Source organism: Symphodus melops (genome assembly GCF_947650265.1).
Source record: "Symphodus melops genome assembly, chromosome: 10".
NCBI classification, from domain to species: domain Eukaryota; kingdom Metazoa; phylum Chordata; class Actinopteri; order Labriformes; family Labridae; genus Symphodus; species Symphodus melops.
In genome coordinates, this window is record NC_136700.1 from 4,972,419 (window position 1) to 4,993,582 (window position 21,164).

A 21,164-nucleotide genomic window follows, 5' to 3' on the forward strand; every position below is an offset into this window, starting at 1 on the left:
CATGCTTTAAAAAAAAAAAAAAGGAACAGAACTTTAGAGCTAACGTAGCACCAGTGTAAGGTGGTGAACTGTATTTGCAATTACATTCACACATTCATTATCACACTTCTCATCTGTTGATCTGGGAGCCGGCTGATTATTTTGGGAACATTTTCTAAGAGAGACAAATTGCCGTCGTGCCTCACACATGGATGTCTGTCTGATTAGATCACAATGCTGATGATAACCATTGTGATCCACAAAGCTGTATGAGAGGATGCGTGACTGGCATTGGATAACAAAGAGCTTCCTAGCTTCTGTATGGATTTGACATTTGACTTAAAAATATTAGAAGCAACGGCCTTCGAGAACCAAGGAAAATGTTATAACCTGTCTTTTGTTGTGACTCTTGAAGAAAAAAATAAGTTTTTAATGTGATGCATAATATAACCCTTAAATGTTCAGAATGATGTTAATGACCTGTTCTTCAGAATTTAATTAAGATAGTTTATTTGAGAACAATAAGAGCCCATCTAAAGCTGCTGTATGGAGGCTTTTTATTAATCTCAAAGGAGCTCGTAGGTGTAACAGAATAAATTGCTTCTGTCTGGCCTATAAAAAATCTTTATATTACCAACTAGAGACCTTTCTGCTTTGCTTTAATACCAGCTAGTGGTTCCTGTTATTAGGCCATAAAAGTTTGTTTCCTTCAACTGAACTATCTAACCTTAATGTATTACCTGCTTTGAAATAATAAGCCTAGAAAGTGTTTGATCTTCTAAATCCCTCTATCATAAGATAAACTACAGGTTACTTACTATGAGTACTAAAATGATTTTTTTGGTGCTTTCAGTTTTGTGTTGTTGTAAAGAGCCTTTTAGGTTGTTGTGCTGTCTATAGCTTGTTGCATTCAAAGAAGCTGTATTGGTACAGCCGTGTAAGCTGTTGCTGAGTGGGGTCTATTTTTGTCCAAAATGATAGTCTAGTGCACATCAAGGCTGATCTCCACGGCAACCCATACTGTATTTGGACAGGTCTGTTGTGTGTATATTTTGATTCAGTGAAAGAGATGAATCATTACACCACTGATCCATCAGTAGGAAGAAAACATCAGGAAAGCGAGTGATGTGAGTGAAAGAGAGGTAGGCGGAGAGTCATTGTTATGACACACTGAAAATAGACCAAATTAGTGCAAATGATTTTTTTTTAGAGCTGCCTCTCTTCTTCTTTCCAGGCTCACTCTCTGCACAGTCATGACTCTGTGCATATGCATGGAAACTAACTGCAATCTAACATTTAAGGTGCTGCATCTTTACTGAGAGATGCATCTTTGGATTTGACTTCTTTTGCCTTCAAATCGGAGTTGCTTGCTTTTTTATACTAGACTGTTCTTTTCCTCTCAATTTGCAGAGTACAGAGCAAGTCGCTGCTTTCTGTCGCAGTCTCCATGACATGAATCCCTCGGAGTGTGTGTCCTCTTCGCCTAGCCCGGACTCGCCCTTTCCACCTCCTGCAACTCTGCGACAGCTCTCGGATGCGGACAAGCTCCGCAAAGTCGTTTGTGAACTGGTGGAGACCGAACGCACCTATGTCAAAGTCAGTATTACTCATCTTACTTGTAAGGGCCAGATGGTCTTTAGTGAGTGTGCGTGTGTTCCTGCTGTCCATCGATCTGTGTTTCTCTCTGCCTCAGGTTTTGTTATTCCTACATATTACCTTTTCCACATGACCAATCCATATTTATATCTCCATCCCAGGAGACATTAAGGGGACACAGCTGTGCCCTTGCTTGGATATTGCCTAATCTTTTTTCCTGCCCGGTATGAATGTGGCTCAGTGGAATAACTGGGTTACAGAGGGTATATAATGGGATAATGTCAAGGCTATCTGAAATGTTGTAGCTTATTTCAGCTGGAGCTTGCTATGTATTCTTATGATTGTACTAACACTTACAATGATTGATGGTGTATTGTGATTTTTTTTTTTTCAAATGGGATTGTTTGACATGTTGGCTTTTTGTTGTTATTACCCGGAGTTAAATGCACATTTAGATGCCTTTTGCACGTATGTGTGTGAAATGTGCAGGACAAAGACTGTCTGCTCAGCTTCAAATGTAATAAAAAAGGTAGATGAGATATCGAAAAATAAATAATTTAATGTAAACAATGCTAAAAATCTTAAAAAGACTGATCCCAATGTCCTTATTTTAGGGTTTGTCACTTTCAGCATGTGATTTTTTTTGTATCCCATGTTGTCTTAAGGTTTTGTTGTGATTAAGATGCTTCATAATCAAACTTGTTTACATGATTTAGTTTATTCCATATAGACAAACAAATGTGTAAAGGACCTACTGACAGTCTTAATAAGAGGCATATTTAAGGTCCCTTTTCTTTACTCACAACTGATTGAAAGTTACTTTGAGGTTGAGTTGATTTTAAAGGTATAAGAAGAAGGGTGATAAAGAAATGAATGTGATGTGATTCGTTAGGGCTGCCTTCCTGCTATGGAGACATTAGACGGTCAATCTTTCTATTTTTTGGCAGAGCTCCAAATGAATCCCATAGGCTCTCGATGGTTCAGCTTAGGTAACTGTTAACAGTCCTTCATGGAAATGATGTTCCACTCACTTTCCGTTTTTAAAGTTTGTACTGCGAGGCATCCGTCAGCTATTCTGCCTGTTGTACAAAAGAAACTGTCAGACTGCTCGACTTAATCACCGTTTTGTTGTGAATGATCTTTTATGGCTTTGTGAAGCTGCATGTTTCTTCTTTCTTTATGTCACATAATGACTTTCTCAAACACGATTCCCTTTTGTCTTGTAGGATCTCAATTGCCTCATTGGGAGATATTTAACCCCGCTGCAGAAAGAGACCTTCCTCACTCAGGATGAGGTATGTTCAATGTTCCCCAGGAGCCAATGAGGGGAAGCTGGCTTTTAAATGCCAGCACAGTTGAAATGTTTTAAGTGGAAAGTGGCTTACATAACCATGTGGAGAGTATCTGTGTATAAGGACAAGAGGGGCGGATGATGATGATGATGATGAGAGAGAGGGGGAGGTTTGCAAAGTTAAGAGATGTTTTACATGCACTTGTGGTAATTAGATGGATTTTTGGAGCTTTTCCAGGCTCTAGCTGTGGAAAGGGATTACTATTAAATGCATTACATAAAGAAAGAGAGAGGGGGGAAAAAAAGACATTATTTGACCTTCCTTTATGTATTTATCCTCTAGCTGGATGTTCTGTTTGGAAACTTGCCAGAAATGGTGGAGTTCCAGGTTGAATTTCTTAAAACCCTGGAAGATGGGACTCGACTGGTTCCAGACCTCGAGAAGCTGGAGCGAGTGGATCAGTTTAAGGTATTCCCTATCTTTGTGAATCATACTGCACTAGATGTATGTATCAAAAAAAGACTTAATATTGTAACTACTGGTTGTCTCATTGCCATCCTTTCTTTCACAGAAAATCCTCTTCTCTCTGGGAGGCTCTTTCCTTTACTATGCAGACCGTTTTAAAATCTACAGTGCTTTCTGCGCAAGTCACACCAAAGTCCCGAAGGTCCTCGTAAAGGGTGAGTAAATGTGCTCTTGGGTTGACATTCCTTCTTGCCTCAAAGGAGAGGATGTATTTATCCATCAACCATCTGCCATATTCTGCAAGGCTCCATAAATCTGATCTGTGGAACTGTCAGCCAGACAGTTGTCCATTTGACCTCTGCATACTTTCAAGCTGTTGACTCCCTGTGCTGAGGAGCTGAGTAACATCGCTAATACATAATGGGAAATGTTGAACACTCGGTTGTCATGCTAGCATCATACTGAGTTAGGATGGAGATAAAGCTGTTGATGAAAGTAGTAAACGTATTTCCCTGCCTGCTCATCGGTCAACACAGATCTTTTTTGTCTCAGTCTCCACATTAATAATTTGCTAAAGTTACCTGGGTGATGCGTAGCGAGTGGAGGCAAACAAAATCAGCTAAACACGTTGAGTTTGTTTGTTTTTTCCGTGTATGGCAGCATTACTTTAAGTAAAATACAAGCGTAGAATCTTCTGCATGCAAGCATTTCAGTTGTGGAAAGGAAAAAATGAAAAAGCGGACCTGATGCCTGGAAGAGTTACAATTAGCGTTTTTTTTTTTTTTCATTACCGTATTTGTCATTCCAGCCAAAACCGATGCTGATTTCAAAGCCTTCCTGGATGAGCGCAACCCCAAGCAGCAGCACTCCTCCACCCTGGAGTCATACCTGATCAAACCAATTCAAAGGGTGCTTAAGTATCCCCTGCTGCTGAAGGAGTTGTTCTCACTCACAGACCCAGACAGCGAGGAGCATTACCACCTGGACGGTAGGACTGGGCCACAAGGCTGACCGCTAAGACATAATCATTCCAAGGGGAGACTATGTGGGTGAATGTACAAAGCCACCACAGCTCAAATTAACCAGTTTACTTCCATCTGCAGTTGCCATGAAAGCCATGAACAAAGTTGCCAGCCACATCAATGAGATGCAGAAGATCCATGAGGAGTTTGGTTTAGTGTTTGATCAGCTCATCACAGAGCAGAGTGGGGACAAGAAAGAGGTTGGTTGAATGAATGACTTGGATCTTTTAACAGCTTAAATAGATTCCGAGTGACCGTTGATATTTTACTGGTTTTGCAGGTTGCTGATTTGTCCATGGGTGACCTGCTTCTCCACACCACCGTGAGCTGGATCAACCCCCCAGCCTCTCTAGGAAAATCGAAGAAAGAGCCCCAGCTGGCTACATTTGGTATGTCAGAATACAGTTTCTTCCATTTATGATGTGAATTCAATTCTGTCCTGTTTTCTTGACTATTCACCGAAAGCCCTGAGTGATCACATTTTCCTCTTTTTGCAGTTTTCAAAATGGCAGTGGTCTTTGTATGCAAGGATGGAGCCAAACAAAAAAAGAAAATTGTAAGTTTCTTGCAGAAAAAGAAGCCATCAACAGTCAAAGACCTTTTAAAATATACATTATGTAACAGCATTGTTAATTAATGGAGCCAATATGACACTCTCAGAATCAGCCCAATAGGTCTACAGTAAAATATAACTGCTGTGACTTATTTCAAAGCCGAGGGGCTATGAGAAGAAAAACTAAATGTCTGTTTTGAATGATTGTAGGGTGGCTCCCATCGAGTGTCTGTAGCTTCAGAAGAAAAAGACCCCTTCAGGTACCGTCACATGATCCCAACTGACGCCCTTCAAGTCAGATCCTTGGCGAATGCAGGTAAATTATTCAATAAATAATGTTATGCAATGTGTTGAAATGTTTTTTTTTCTTCCAAATCAAAAAACAACCTCATCGGATCGCTTTTTGATTCTTTTGTTAGATGGCGAGGGCTCTGCTGTGTGTGAGATCGTCCACACAAAGTCAGAGTCAGAGGGGAGGCCAGAGAGGACGTTTCAGCTGTGCTGTAGGTGAGGATCTCTTCTGATGGAAGTTGAATTCCTCTGCAGATTGAAGCGTGCACTGATAAAGTCCTGTCAGCTGATATCTATTGAGTGTCAAACTGATTACGTGCCCTTTTATCTCTCTCAGCTCTCCAGAGAGTAAAAAAGACTTTCTGAAGACAGTCCACTCCATCTTGAGAGAAAAGCACCGACGGCAGCTCCTTAAAACAGAGAGTTTACCCCTTAACCAGCAGTATGTGCCCTTTGGAGGAAAGCGCCTCTGTGCCCTGAAGGGAGCCCGTCCTGCCATAAATAGAGCAGGTAAATGCCAGTCTGTGGCTACAGTCTCCCTACAGCTCCAAGTGTCCCAATTCTGAATGTGTTGCTCTTTTCCTGACACAGATAACATGTTTTGGTGCTTTATTAGTGTGAAGGCTATCATTGATGTTTTCAACCACGTCTTTAGATGTACTGTAAAATCAGCAAAATGATTTGCTTGGGTTTAGGACCGTCACTTTGGGAAGTCTCCCAAGAGATAAAAGGCTTTATTTTATTTTATTTTTCTGGTTAACGATTTTCATTGCATTCAGCAAATTCCACACAACTTGCAGTTTCTGTGCAGCTATGTAGCTTTGTCTGGTTGGGTACATGAGCCTTATGGTAACATTGATAACCAATTTGGCTACGGTCACGCTACCATGGTGACACGTCTTTTCAATAAAACCAGCGTTACACAAAGTTACATTTACTGCAGCCCACTTTTAAGATGATTTTATTATTTAATTTTGAGGTAATGACATTTGGAAAGATCCTTGCATTCAAACAAACTACAGGTCATATCAAAACCTTTAGATTTAAAAGAAGTTACAAATTGTTTTCAAAACATCTTTTTGTACTTTAAATCAAATTTTATTTTAGTGTGATGAAGAGTTAGTTTCAGCTAGTTCATAAAATGTGGGAGAGTTTTAAAAGCAATTCCAATTGTGTAAATTTAATCAGATGTTCTTGTTTCTTTTTCTTTCTTTTTTTTGTTGGGTAGCATCTGCCCCTTCCAGGACACTCGGCAGAAGGAAGTTGGTGCGCAACCGCTTCACCATAGACACAGACATTGTTTTTGATGGTGAGCCCGAACAGGACCGTGCTTCCCCACAAGAGTCTGACTCAAACAGACTTAAGCAGGAGGAGGAACCCGATCAGCAGCAGCAGCCTGAGTTGGCAGGTGACACAGATCGCTGGGTGGAGGAACAATTTGACCTAGAAGAATACGAGGACCAGGAAGAGGTGAAGGAGACCGACATCCTTAGTGATGAGGACGACGAGTTCAGCAAGCCTCCCAGAATGCCATCCGCTGAGGATGACCTGGAGGCTCCTGTCATGGCTTTATCCTTGGAAACAGAGAGTGAGAGCCTTAAATCCCCAACAGTTGGTCAAACACCTGATGATGATCAAGAGCAAGCAGAGAAGAATGACGTTTGGGTACGCAGGGAGAAATCAGGTTCTTCCTCTGACTGTGGCACATAAAAGCTGACGAGCACAGGCTAATAGTGAGTGTCTTAGATAGCTTTACATGGGCTCCATATGATCAGTCATCACAAACAATGCATGGGCATTGACATACAGTATATCGCACAGCTAGAAGATATATCCCTCCTTACCTTACTTTGCTGAATGCTTTTTGTACAGGTAAGATAATCAGTGGAGCAATACAGGAAAGAAGAATGAGGGAGCTTCATCCCAAATGAAATGCTGTTACATAAGTCAAGTGTAAGCTTTGAAAGATGAATTATTGGTACAATCATGGAATCTAATCAGTTGCTTCGATTGGCATGGTTTGCACATTTGGGCAGTGTTCTATAGTCCTGCCTGCTGTTGCCAAATTTGGTTATTGTGAAAACATGAATATTTGTTTGTCTATGTGACTCAGAGATATTATCATAGTTAAGGGCTGTATATTTTTTGTCCTTACAGAAATAGAATAATTGCTACGGACAGTCATGTACTGCATAGTTAACTGTACTTGTAAAAAGATTTTCACATGAATATACACTGAGATGTAATGGGAAACATTTCCTGGTCATGTATAATATTATTTTGACGTCTTGTTTTACAGTTTAAGCTGTCTTTAATATCCCCTTTGTTAACAGTCACGAGGGGATTTTTTTTTTTTTAACTTAACATAATCCTGTTTTACTTGAATTTGCCATTTCATGTTTTTGTTTACTGTGAAGCAATGTTCTTGTGTTTTTACCTTTTTACTCTTCAGTATTGCCATTTAATGAACGCTCGATTTTACATTTCATTTTCAACACTGAACACTATTGTAGAGAATTTCCTCATCAGCTATTTGTAAAAGGTGTTTTTTTTTTTTTTAACTGTTCACTGGTAATGGATTTTATTTATTCTCATGTAAATTAATTACACATGTACTTTTGTGGGCAAAAACATACGCAGCATTTTTTTCACAGGGAGAGTCCAAATTTGCTCATGCAATCAAGGGGAACGTCTTGCAGTATGCCTGAACAGTGAAAGAAGTCATACTTTTAAACAACTCATTGTGCTACTAAGACTGCATTTTTATTACTGTGTATATAGAAGAACTGTATTGATATCATAATAAATACAATTGTTTCCTACTTATAATACAAAGCGCCTCTCTATTGTGATGAATTATTTATGTTGCCTCTGCAAAACTATATTTTGAAAATCAAAAGCTAATGTTCCGAGAAATACCTAAGAAGTATAGAAAAACAATCAATGTTCCCCTCTCTGCCTCACAGCAGCACTCAAAGACAGACTTCAGTACCAGAACAAACGAGGAGAAACTCACAACTAAACCTTTAGACAGACATCAAGAGCTATGTTGTAAGTCTGCAAGCCTCGGAGTACGAGGTGTCATGGATGGTGAAGGAGCTAAAACAGCAGTAATCATCACAAACAAGGGTAAAGAAATGTAATGTAAATGTTTCCACTAAACCCTTTCACTTGGAAAAAAAAAAATCTTACTTAGGAATGTAGGAAACAGCTTAGAAATGATCATCAATTAAAAGTACAAATACTTGCAGGCTTGAAAGAGCTGCATTTATTTATAAAACAGTCTTCAGTGTAAATGACAGGCAAGTACAGAAGGGACCAGAATTTAAATAACTGTTGTTACTTGTAAACTTGTACAATAATATTGAAGGCATTTAAGTGAAATTAGACTGTTTGAAATGAGTTGTCAGCAGCAGTTCATTCATTCCTACAAATAGTCAAAATCCCCAAATTGTGAAATTGTGGCCTCATTTACTGGGTCTTAAACCTCCCTTTATTGTGTCCTGACGGCCTTCACACCTGTAGATAAGGCTGTCCTGTAACAAAAAACCCATGTTGATAACGGGATAAACAGACCCTATAGCTCTCAAAGCCTTATCTCCTGCTTACTTCTATGGGCTTTGTGGGCATGTTGTCACCCAGGCTTATTTCCCTTCTCACTCTTGTCAATCGTCGAACCCACCAAAAGCTGTGGCGCTCCTCCAGATAGAAAGGGAAATGTTTACTTCAGCCGTCACTGTAGATGTGGAGTGCTGAGATGGGACAGGGTTCCTTTAGAGGAAGTGATTCACATCTTACCCTAGAAAATAACAAAGTACATTCATTGGATACTGCTGTTTTTTTCCTGTCATCAACAGTCACTCTGTTGATTTGTCTCAATGTTTTAGTTAAACTGACAAATAAGGGTTAATACCCAAAGCCTCAAATATATACAGTATACTTTTAAAAATACAGAGTAAGGACATTTGAAATGCAAACAATGTTTTGGCTTGACAAATTACTAAAACAATCAACTTGTATGATATTTACTTTGGATCAAGACATTTTAATGTGACTGACTCTGGGTCAGTACAGACTTCTGAATGGTAATACTAAAAATAAACGCTGAAATAAATTGGTTTAATCATGAGGAAAGTGCAGTTACATTTACATACAGCAGGTGGCAGACTTGCTCTTGATGCTTACTGTAACTGTACCACTGCAACTTCAACTTCCATCATATTATAATGAAATGTAACTCAAATGTATATATGAAATTCTCACACAGACATACAGTAATGGGTTATAAGTACAAAATACATCACAGTGTATGTTTGTTGTATTTCAGTCACAGGTGCACATTTGTTATCATACCTGTTTACTTACCAAAGCAGCTAAGGATGTGAAGATAGTATCACTTAGCAAACCTGTTCAGCTGGTTTTCCAGTTTCTGTTCCTGTTGTGTGACCTCGACTGCTGTATCTCTTTCTCTCTCTCTCTTCCCTTTCAGTCTCTAACACTTCTCAAAAACAATGACGAATGGGGTGCGACCTTTCCCAGACCAATGCAAGTTTAAATAAAGGAGAGGCTCTTCTTCAGAATCCTCAACTGTTCACTGTCCTTAACCCATCTACTGGGTCATCTTGAGATTGTTTTTAGTTTTGCTAAAGCAAGCTACAACGCCTGTATAAATAAAATGAATACAGAAATCATTTCACAGTGACCACAGAGATGTCAGCAAATTGGCTTTAACCCCAGTTCTATCCAAGTGTATAGATTGTAAAGGAAAGGAAACACATTTCAGTATTCCAACATGATTCACAACTTGGCTGTCAAAACAAGTTTTATTTGTATTGCCCTTTTATTGTCCCCGGGACAAATAAAGTTTTTTTAAATTGGAATCCATAATTTAAACAGCCAAATTACTTTAAGTCTTGTGGTACCCAAATTAATACAATATATATTATATTACATTACTTACTAGCATATGGAACTGGTATAATAAGGAATATTGAGTTTTTTTGACATCATACAATTAACTTTGTAAAGGTTTTAAGAGAGTATAACGTATTACATTTTGGGCTTTATTATGTTCACCAAAACTGAGCTGATCACAGGGACAACAGACCAGTCGCTCTGACATCTGTAATGATGAAATCCTTTATTGTACTGGGTAACATGAAGGTTGACATGCCCATTGATTGAACACTGTCGGTTTTTTTTAAATATTGGACAAACAGGTCAGTGAATGTTGTAGTTCACGCCTGGACTTTGCCAGTTGGCAACGATACTTACATATAAGACTGTGTATGAACACATCATCATCGCTTCATACAAACAAGTGCTGTGTTGACTCTATTGACTATGTCTATATTGTATATTATACAGAAATGTTCTGTAAATGTCTTTAAATTTATTTGCCTATAAGAAGTTTGTATTCCATCCAGGGGGAGCTAAAACTGAAAGTCTTACATGCAAAGTACTTTTTTCAGTTGCTGTTCAAATACTGGAAAGAACCAATGTCAGGTCAACGAAAACCAGAAAGATGACATTGCAGACATGTTGATGTTAAACAGATTTGAAACAGACCTTGAGCACTCTTTTCGTAAGACAACAAACGAGAAGCAAGACTGCACTCCGCTCTGAGAAATGGCAGCAAAGTTAGAGATCTTGGCAATTATCCTGGGCTTCATTGGTCTGTTTGGGACCATACTGGTCACTGCACTGCCCATGTGGAGAGTCTCTGCCTTCATAGGGTCCAATCTGATTGTCATGGAGGAAATCTGGGAGGGCTTGTGGCTGAACTGCATCAACCAGGAAGACTTCAGGATGCAGTGCAAGGCGTACGACTCTGTGCTAATTCTCCCAACAGAGCTGCAGGCAGCCCGAGGACTCATGTGCGTCTCCATAGTCCTGGTCGTCCTCTCCCTGTCCATCACAGGATGTGGGGCCCGAAAGTGCAACTGTTGTGGCGATGATCCAAAAAGCAAGAACATTACTCTGGCTTTAGGTGGCTGTTTGTACCTCCTTTCTTTTTTGACCACCCTTATCCCGGTCAGCTGGGTGGGTCATACTGTCATCAGACAATTTTACAACCCAACAACTCATGAATCTCAGAAACGGGAGCTGGGGATTGCTCTCTATCTTGGCTGGGCCACATCGGGTATCCTGCTGATCACCGGGATCCTCATTCTGTTCAGCTACAGCAGACGTAGATCAAAGGAAGAGGAGTCCTACCGTGATGCGTATCTTATGGCGACGAGGGAAGAAAAGAGAGTGTATCTGCAAAGGACACCATCCAGCTCGTATAAACATCAAGAATATGTGTAAAGAACTGTACTGTACTCCCTGAAATGTGAAGAATTCTAATTAACATGTCTAAAACATTTGGAAGAGTCAAAGTTTGCAAATTCTGTATGAACTTTTAACTTTAATCAATGTGATTTAATAATGACAAATGTACTTCTGTCAATGGTTTTCTCTCCAAGTTAATAGAGACCAAAGTTCTTGACAATTTTCAAAAAATATATGATGCAATGTGATGTAGAAATAAAGATATTTGTACAACAATATGCTTGTGTAATTTCATAACACTGAGTGTCTTCACTGTGGACTCTTACTCTGAACCGCTCAATTGTTCCCTCAACTGTTAATTGTTATGAGCTGGCAGTATGTCACAGCCAAGAAGTTACATCACCCGCAGCAACGTCAATTTAAGTTTCTAAAAGGTTGGATGTTATGTAAAGTTTGTTTATAATAGTTGCTGCTTAAGCATTGATTAAAACCTTTAAACCATGAACAGCTACAACCCCAGACATCCCCTGGTTTAACAGCTCAGTTGTTGTTTGCATTGAACACTTTATATTACAAAGTATTTCAATAGAGTCACTTATTATGGCAGTAAGACTTTACACTTCAGGGGAGAATGTTGGCTAATGAACAAGAGAGTGTTACAAAGAAACCAATACTACTCCAGTTTCAGTGATCAACACCTTTTCATCAGCTCAGTTTACCAATGAAGGAGGAGACCATTAGACATCTGTATTGTATCAGCTTTTGGCTTGAGAGAGAGACAATGATATTTGAAAACAAAACATGTATTTGTATTGTACAAATACAATATATAATTATTTCCTACACATGATTTTCTACTAATTTGGTTCAGGCATAAGAAGGCCGGAGATTGAACTGGTAAATTATGAATTCAAACTTTCAACAATAAAATGACAATGAGACCTTGTGTGCTTTTCATGTCATAGTCTTTTTTTAGAGAACCTATTGATTTCTAATTCACATTGTTTAGTTTAAAAAATGTGATAATGATCTTATGCTTACAATTGTGTTTAATGTCCTTGAGCTTGGATGCTTTATTTATACCACTGTTTTACAATAATATATATATATATATATATATATATATATATTTGTATTTATCCCTCTAAATCAAACAACCAAAGGTGTATTGTTAGAGAAGAAAGGTGGATTTGCATCAAAACAAGCAGCACTCATTGGTGCGTCACCATTTATCTCGCTGTAAAGCAGCTCAACCAGTAAGGTTGCATTGCATCCTTGGCATTTTTTTGTGGGTGTATAAGTTCCTTTGCTTGCTCTTCTTCCTCAGATTTGTTTCATGAGCTGTGAGAGTCCTGCCAAAGCTTGTCTTTGGCTCTCTGTGAGTTAATGGCTTCTTACACTGCTTACAGTGGCTACACCAAGCCACCTCAATCTTACGCTGAGTCCTACTATGATGAGAAACAGGCCAAAGCCTATGCAGATTATCAAGATTCGATATATGAAGAGAAACAGAGAATAGAGAGAAAGGACCGTCGAGATGCTATCTGCTGTGAAGTCGTGGCCATCGTCATCGGTTTCATCGGACTTATCGGGGTGGCAGCTGTGACAGGCCTGCCGATGTGGAAGGTAACAGCTTTCATCGAGGAAAATATCATTGTGATGGAGACACGCTGGGAGGGTTTGTGGATGAACTGCTACAGACAAGCCAACATCAGGATGCAATGCAAGGTCTACGATTCCCTGCTGTTTCTGCCCGCAGACCTCCAGGCTGCCAGGGGTCTCATGTGCAGCTCTGTGGCTTTGGCCTCTTTTGCCCTTATTGTCTCAGCAGTTGGGATGAAATGTACCAAAGTGGTGGACCATCGGGCCCGCACCAAGCATATTGTTCTTGTGGCTGGAGGCTGTCTGTTCCTCATGGCCTGTGTCACCACTCTTATCCCCGTGTCCTGGACAGGCCATGTCATAATAAGAGACTTCTACAACCCTCTGCTGATCGATGCCCAGCGCAGGGAGCTGGGAGAGGCTCTTTACATCGGCTGGGTGACCGGAGCTCTGCTCTTTACTGCCGGGGTGATCCTGCTGTGTCGTCACGCTCCTCGCACCCAGGAACCAGATGAGAGGATTGTATACAACCCTGGGGAAAATATCTACCAACCTGGATACACATATCAGCCGTACACCTACCAGCCAGCATACTCCTACCAGCCTGCCTACTCTATCCCCCCACCAGGATCTGTGGCATATACACCAAGTCAGTACTAGAGAGAAAAATCAAGCACAAAGACAATGTCTGGATTCTTTGTTTCCTTTATGTTAACTTGCCGCAATTTGGCAAAAGCTCTCAGGATATCGGTCATCTAATCCTGCTTATGACTGTCACTATAAAGGGCCTAAGTTTTCACCTTTTGAAAGAGCGCCCGGAGTATTTCATTTTGAACTTATCGTGTTCAGCCCGTGTAAATTGTTCCTTATTTACTGTGTGCGTTGTTTGTTATCATTTGTTGTACAATACAATTGATGAGACATGCAGATGTACTATTATAATCTTTGATAAATACAATATGTACAAATAATTTAACAGTCTTTATAGCCTCTGCTGAGAACAAGTATGCACTAGGTCTTTTTTTTAAATTAAATACCTCCAGAGGATTTGAGTTAACTGTTGATTTCTGTTGTAAATGTGAATATGTTCTTGATTCTGGCCTAAGGTTGAGGTCATATGTGGTTTCCAAATAAAGGGATTACACTGATAAAATAAAAAAAAAACGTTTTTGTTTTTTTCTGTACCCAAATCAAGAAGGGAAAGCTGAACAAGACATCATGATTGGCTGCTTGTTATATTATTGCCAGTTAACAAAAGTTTTTTCACCCTGGATTCAACAGAAACTGCTCCTCGTTCATTTACTGCCATGTTGTAAAGCGCTCCTGTTTTTCTCTATTCTTGAGAGTTGAAATGTGCCTAAACTAGTCTAACCAGACTGCTCCTACAGGTCCACCCACAACGCACACCTTCCAAGAGATTTCCTTTCAGCCAAGCCAGCGCCTCAAACACCTGCTCTTTCCTCAGCACAGACAGAAACAAGAGAGCTAGCCAAGTAATTCAATGCTGACAGTGTCACATGGGTACACGTATTATCCACATCATCGACACTCACACACAATTTTGTCAATGTTCACATTACAGTTGTAGTGTTTGTGATACTCTGTAATATAAAGAACTTAAAAGTGGTGAATGATTTAAAGCCTCTGTTCACCCACACATACGTTTTGAATGATTCTGGCTGATTAGACCAGGGCAGGAGGAGGCGGAGCTATGGTAAAAAAAATGTATCATGTAATAAATTCTAATCAAACTAAAAGTCATCAAGTCCTCCTTTCCAAACGGGTTGTTTTTTCTTCTTCTCAGAATTAACAAGGTGGTGGAGCTGTCAATCAAACAAAATGTCCACACCCACATAATGCTGAGAATGGGGCTAGTCATGGTCTCAATCACCAACATCTGTGTGGGTGTACAGAGGCTTCAACTTCAAATAGGACAAAGAATAACCTCACAGATGATTAATTTCTATATATGTTGTGTTACAACTGGTAATATTTCAACATGCAGCCATTTTATAATATTCTTAGTCACTGATTAAAGCAGTAAAACAAATCCCCCTGTTAATAAACAACCTATATTTTGGAAGAAAGTAAAGCTTCCTTGTGGGAGTTGTTAAGTGTGACCAAGAATGTAAACTGAGACTTCTAAATAAACAGAGTCATAGCTTGAAGCAGCTCCGGCGGTAGGTGTACATGTAAAAAGTAAAGCCTGGGGGATTCTGTTTCCAAGCAACAGGTTGAAATCCCCACCCCTCCCATTCAGGTGTCCTGTCCACAGGGAGGAGGCTGTACAGGTGAACATCCACCCGCTGCTACCTCTCCACTAGGATGCAAAACCGCTCCAGAGAGGGACTCTTCTGCTTCACGGTAAAGACACTGCCTCTGCATATTATTGTACATATGAGCCAAGGGGAATAAAAGGAGGAAGGGATGGCCAACGCTGCACTGGAGATAGTTGGTCTGATACTGACCTTAATTGGACTGATTGGGACGGCGGCAAGCACTGGGATGCCGATGTGGCGAGTCACAGCTTTCATAGGAGAGAACATCATTGTGTTCGAGACCCGATACGAGGGTCTGTGGATGAACTGCTTTCGACAGGCCGACATCAGGATGCAGTGTAAGGTGTACGACTCTCTCCTGGCACTGCCCTCTGACCTACAAGCAGCAAGGGGGCTGATGTGCTGCGCGCTGGCACTGGGCGGCCTCGGTCTTCTGATTAGTCTGGTGGGGCTGCAGTGCACGTCATGTATTGTAAACAACGATAAAGCGAAGCGCCTTGTTCTCATCATTGCAGGAATAATGATCATATGTGCTTGCATCTGCGTCCTTATCCCAGTGTCCTGGACAGGTCATGTTATCATCAGGGACTTCTACAACCCCTTGCTGATTGATGCCCAGCGCAGGGAGCTGGGGGAGGCTCTTTACATCGGCTGGGTGGCCGCTGCTTTCTTTTTTGCTGGAGGATGCGTGTTTGTTTTTTGCAACCTGCAGTCTGACGAGAAGGATTCAGAGAGGTACATATACTCCAGGGCCTCTGACTACATGGCCTACCCTCCCCAGCCTCCACAGCCTTTACAGCCTTTACAGCCTCAACAGCTGGTTTTCCTTCCCCAACCACAACTTCAGCCTCAGCCAGTGCTGTCAAGACATCCCTCCAATAACTACAGCTACCAATCTAGATACCCGTCTGTACGCAGTGCAGTGGCTTATCTCTGAAAGCTTAAACTGACTGAGGTTATTATAACCACAGGTATGGTCACTATGTGCAAGGAAAATTATTTTTTACATGGCAGGAATTTCAAATGGAAAAAGTTGTATTTCAGGAAAGAAAAATACATTTCATTTAATACATCTGTGAATAACAACAACATCGCATTATAAATCTAGCTGTAAGAGCAAAATCACTTTGAAATGACTCTTTTTATAAGTTTTCTATCAGTACTTTGTGTCTTCTTAAACAGCACTATCTAAAGCATCTTCAGCTACGTTTATGTCTGTCATGATACCAATGTTATACTTGCATTTTAGGTGTGTAACCTTGTATATAACATTTTGTGCAAGCTGTAACTAGGTAAACGTACTTATAAAACGTGAATGTGTGTTTACAGTTCAAACAATATCTGTTGTTGTTGGGAGGCACAAATGACCTCATTCAGTTTGGTTTTATTCATTTTTCCCTTTCATCAAAAATCGCTGTGCTTAAAGTGGCACTGAAAACAAAATTCTCTCCGACATCAACAAGGCATAATATGTGTTTAAAAAACAAACATACGAGTGGTACAATAGTAGGATCCACAAAGGGAAAACAAAGACATGTGGGTTAGAAGAACAGCCCTCAGGACAGTAAATGCAAAATTGGGGACTGAGTGTATACTAAATAATCACACAGGTATACGGATATGTATGTTAGAAGAACATGAACGCACGTGTATGACTGTGATTGGAATAGAATCATGAGCCTGTGTTTAAGTTTGCCATGATGCCCTGGAGCTGTCTGAAGCGGATGGAACTGAACAAATGGCTGAGCAAACATGAGATGCAGGTTTAAGGCTGCTTGTTTTAGGGTGTGTTAACTTTGTGTTTGAGCCTAGAGACAGAGATGACGTGACAGCATGATCATGTGATCACATTTGCAAGTCATTTTGAATGAGTTAAAACAGAGGGCTCTATACCAAAAGTGTCTATTTCATTTCAGGGTTTATCACAGTTCAATTATATGTTTGAGAAATCAAGTAACATTTCCATATCTGTTTATTAAAGTGTATTAATATTTCTCAGAGTCATGATATGTCTAACTCTGTTTACACTTGTATTATACAATACACCCTCATTTCATTTAAAAAAGAGGCAAATTTAATAACAGCTGCAGAATCTCATTTCCCAGTGGTTGTGAAAATACTATGAGACAGGAACTCTTCCGTTTCAGGGAACTGCCAACAAATGTACTATTGTCTGAAAGCTGTTTCATAATGAAAACATTTGATTATGTAATGATATTGTTGTCATATTATGTGTTTTTAAGAAAGCCATTCAGTTGTGAAATATAGAATATTTGTCATTGTGATGTACAAGGTAAATTTCTAGTGCTTAACAATATATACCTTATTTTAAGTGTGTGATCCAAGCCTTCTCTCTGTTCAAGCACCGTCAGGTCATCTCTGCTCCCCTGTGGACAGAATGGGTACTGCTGAAGCTTATTTCATAATGTATTTTTTTATGCTTTATTAACTTTATTATTGGAATAAAAACATTGAAAGTGATATAATCTTTGTGAAGTTGTGATCTCTCTCTCTCTCTGGTATCTCTCTCTTGTTGGTGTTTACTGCTGGCGAAAGTGATGGCACAGATATTCCCCTATAGCCAAGGGAACCATAAACACAACAAAAGCAGGTCCTCCTCACCCCTATTGCTCTGGGCCAACCAGGCACCTGCAAAGCATCTTTCCCATAACAAGAATCCGATGAAAAGATCATTGCTGCCTTGGACACATCGAGGACCAAAGCATGACATTTTGCAGCCAACGGGAGCCTTAATATTTTTGATTACTATATTGCCTTATCTTTGTACGCTTCAAAATGGTTCAGCGTTTTACAGAAATTGCTGCAATGTGCGTGGGCCTAATTGGGCTGATCGGGGCGGCGGCCACAACAGGAATGCCCATGTGGAAGGTGACGGCTTTCATTGGAGAGAACATCATCGTGATGGAAACCCGTTGGGAGGGCTTGTGGATGAACTGTTACCGACAGGCCAACATAAGGATGCAGTGTAAGGTGTACGACTCCCTGCTGTTCCTTCCTCCGGACTTACAGGCAGCCAGGGGTCTCATGTGCTGTTCCCTGGCCTTGTCTGGACTCGGGCTACTTGTTGCTCTGGCAGGATTGAGATGTATTTCCTGCTTTCAGGATAATGACTGGGTTAAGACCATATTTCTGTTGACCGCAGGTGGTATGCAGTTGATGGCTTGCATCTGCGTTTTTATCCCTGTGTCGTGGACAGGCCATACAATCATCAGGGATTTTTACAATCCTTTGCTTATTGATGCCCAGAGGAGGGAGCTCGGGGAGGCTCTCTATATCGGATGGGTGACTGGTGCGTTTCTTTTTGCCTCGGCCATGTTGTTTCTCTGTCGGCGCATGCCCTCGGAGAAAGGCTCATTTGATGTGTATCACCCAGCGCACTTGCCTAGTTACAAACCGGCACCCAGCAAACCAACTCTCATGAGGTATCATCCCATCTCAAATGTCTCGAGCCTCCGATCCACTGCATACCAGCCTCATCTGCCAAACGACGGCTTTGTTGGAGAACAATTTACAATGCCGCTGCAAAACCTCCCCCAAGCCCCTCCTGTTGTCTATAACCCTGGTCTGCCTGAAAATGCATCAATGTTATATCAAGGAGGCATGGCTCAGCAATCCTCCCTGCAGAGTTCCAGCCATGTTGGAAGCCTGTATACTCCGGGAAATTCCTTCTACATAAGCCAAAACACAACTCCGTATTCACTGAATCCTTCAGCATCCTACCAGTCCAGTTTTTACCCGGTTCCACAAACTCCTGTTTTCATTGGCTACAAAGCATCACGAGTTCATCCAGACTCTCACGGTGGAAGCAGAGCTGGTGTGTACATATAAAGAAAAGAAAAAAGTGGGTTTTTGCAGCTGCCAAAACTTTACTGATAAGAGACATTTCGAACTGCTGCCTCTTTAAAGATAAAGAATAATAACACGTTTGTTTGGATAATCCTGAAACCAGGACTACAAACGTTTGACATTTTCTGTTGAGCTTTTGTGATTCAATTGATCGACCATCACTGCTGTTGTTTTTTAATTAAAAGGGTCATTATACAGTTTCTCAGAGACCACGGTGTGGGCTTGCTTTAAAAAAAACCCAAATACTTTATTTAGAACATCATAGCCTTATGTTTTCTTTGTAACCATCTGTTCATTATTTGTTTATTTTGTTGTTGTGGCTATTTGTGTTGCTGTCTCTATTTCTTTTCTTTGCGTGCACAAAAGTATGCTATCAAATACAAGACGTAGATCATCTGTGTGTGTTAGTATAGGAACATAATCTGAACAGTTGCAGTTTGTTGAAAAGAACTCTTTAACCTGCAGATTTGGCTTTGTGTGTCATGTTTATGTTTAATAGTGGATGTGGTATATGTCTATGAAGGATGTGCTAACCTGTATGTTTGTGGCGATGATAAGCTCTCTGAGTGGCTGCTTAGTAAAGTAAGTTCCCTTAAATTAATTAAAGAAATGAAATCTAAAGACCATGTGGTAGCTGTTCCCTTGTAGTTGGGATACTGTTTACTATATGGCTCTATATTGCACTGGCTTTCAAGTGAAGAAAACAAAACAAATAAAACACAACATCCATAGGATGGCAGTTCAAACGACCTAACAGTGTTTTCAAAATGTTGGCCTGGTTCAGGCTTTTGCCTTTTTCTCACCACTAGGTGATGCCAAAGGACACGGTGAGCGTTGTTAAGCGTGAACTGACCCTGCAATCTTTCCTTCTCCGACTGCAGGTGGCAGAAGAATAACTCTCTCTCTTTCACTTCATCTTTATCCAAAGCAAAATTAGGTTATGAATCAAACTGAAAACATGAAAACCTGGCCTAAGTACAAGTGAGGATAGAGATGGTGTGGTTCATGCATTTGATCCTATTCTGAAGTTTTGTATTTGGACATTCACCACAATGTAACCTGTACATTAAAACCCATCTGGGGTTATTTACATTGTGTTTTAATTATCACTATCTGAATATAACTTAACTCAAATCTGAGGACATAGACAACAGTGAGATTACAAAGCACTGGATGGTTCTCCCAAACTTGGGGGGGAAAGTGGTTTGGCGCAACATCAGCAGTTGCTGATGATTAATTTCCCTGAGCAGCAACAATAACTTTTTTCGGTCTCAAGGATAAGAGCAAGGTGGGCTAAATTATGAAGACACATTTTATTTTACTATGACACTGTGTGAGAAAAACAGTTTGAGGTAGTTAATCTTCAAGGGAGCGTCACAGACCAGTTTGAAGATTAGATTTGCATTTCCATCAGGACTGGAGCAAAGATTTAATCATTCCTCGGTGTACCAAAGCAAAGACGTTGTCAGGGTCGAATGTTGCCAGATTTGAAGTTAATCTTCAGGACGTATCCATGTTTGCGGATTAGAGGCTTGGCTGTGCCCTCAATTGAGCGCCTGCACGGGAGGGACACTCAGCTGTGTCCAGTCAGCCAAAGAAAGTGAGAGTGGTACCGGAAATAAAGCGATCACGACTGAAAAATAAAAGCTTTTAAATACTGGACAAAGCAGGTATCAACAGGCTGAAAACAATCATACAAATATTTAAATACAGTGATTTTAATGTAGTTTTTACTACTCTATGGCCGTATTTATTAAACATATCTGAATCATTTGAGCTATAGACACATATATACATGTACCGGTATACAGACATACATGAACGCATGCATCAAATATATGAACCCCAGTCCACAACAAGCATACTCATTCTCTCTATATTTGCTCAAAGGATGCTATTTCATCTTTTATTTTGAAAGTTGCTACAAGAACTGCTACTTTCTATT

General features: G+C 40.3%; 4 protein-coding genes across 6 annotated transcripts in view; all 4 read left to right on the forward strand.

Moving 5' to 3' along the window:
- LOC306830875 (rho guanine nucleotide exchange factor TIAM1-like) overlaps nt 1-8,035 on the forward strand; it is a 30,355-nt gene extending 22,320 nt beyond the window's left edge. For 2 of the 3 annotated variants that reach the window (XM_079354596.1, XM_079354597.1), the window contains 12 exons: nt 1,390-1,575; nt 2,802-2,870; nt 3,210-3,335; nt 3,439-3,547; nt 4,141-4,320; nt 4,436-4,554; nt 4,635-4,743; nt 4,852-4,910; nt 5,118-5,223; nt 5,327-5,414; nt 5,536-5,708; nt 6,427-8,035. In XM_079354596.1, the coding sequence (XP_079210722.1) occupies nt 1,390-1,575; nt 2,802-2,870; nt 3,210-3,335; nt 3,439-3,547; nt 4,141-4,320; nt 4,436-4,554; nt 4,635-4,743; nt 4,852-4,910; nt 5,118-5,223; nt 5,327-5,414; nt 5,536-5,708; nt 6,427-6,908 (1,806 nt within the window). In that variant the 3' untranslated portion in view covers nt 6,909-8,035. Of the gene's footprint in view, nt 1-1,235; nt 1,281-1,389; nt 1,576-2,801; nt 2,871-3,209; nt 3,336-3,438; nt 3,548-4,140; nt 4,321-4,435; nt 4,555-4,634; nt 4,744-4,851; nt 4,911-5,117; nt 5,224-5,326; nt 5,415-5,535; nt 5,709-6,426 lie in introns of those variants that run through there. The other variant, XM_079354598.1, reaches the window with a different exon arrangement.
- A 1,545-nt stretch (nt 8,036-9,580) lies between these two features.
- Nucleotides 9,581-14,179, forward strand: cldn8.2 (claudin 8.2). The gene is made up of 2 exons (XM_079353175.1): nt 9,581-11,501; nt 12,822-14,179. The coding sequence occupies exons 1-2, from the start codon at nt 10,827-10,829 to the stop codon at nt 13,731-13,733; spliced, it is 1,587 nt and encodes a 528-aa protein (XP_079209301.1). The 5' UTR covers nt 9,581-10,826; the 3' UTR covers nt 13,734-14,179.
- A 1,262-nt stretch (nt 14,180-15,441) lies between these two features.
- cldn8.1 (claudin 8.1) lies at nt 15,442-17,749 on the forward strand. Its single transcript, XM_079353751.1, has one exon. The coding sequence runs from the start codon at nt 15,501-15,503 to the stop codon at nt 16,287-16,289; it is 789 nt and encodes a 262-aa protein (XP_079209877.1). The 5' UTR covers nt 15,442-15,500; the 3' UTR covers nt 16,290-17,749.
- A 364-nt stretch (nt 17,750-18,113) lies between these two features.
- LOC306830583 (claudin-8-like) lies at nt 18,114-19,325 on the forward strand. Its single transcript, XM_079354156.1, has one exon. The coding sequence runs from the start codon at nt 18,149-18,151 to the stop codon at nt 19,199-19,201; it is 1,053 nt and encodes a 350-aa protein (XP_079210282.1). The 5' UTR covers nt 18,114-18,148; the 3' UTR covers nt 19,202-19,325.
- Nucleotides 19,326-21,164: the final 1,839 nt, after the last annotated feature.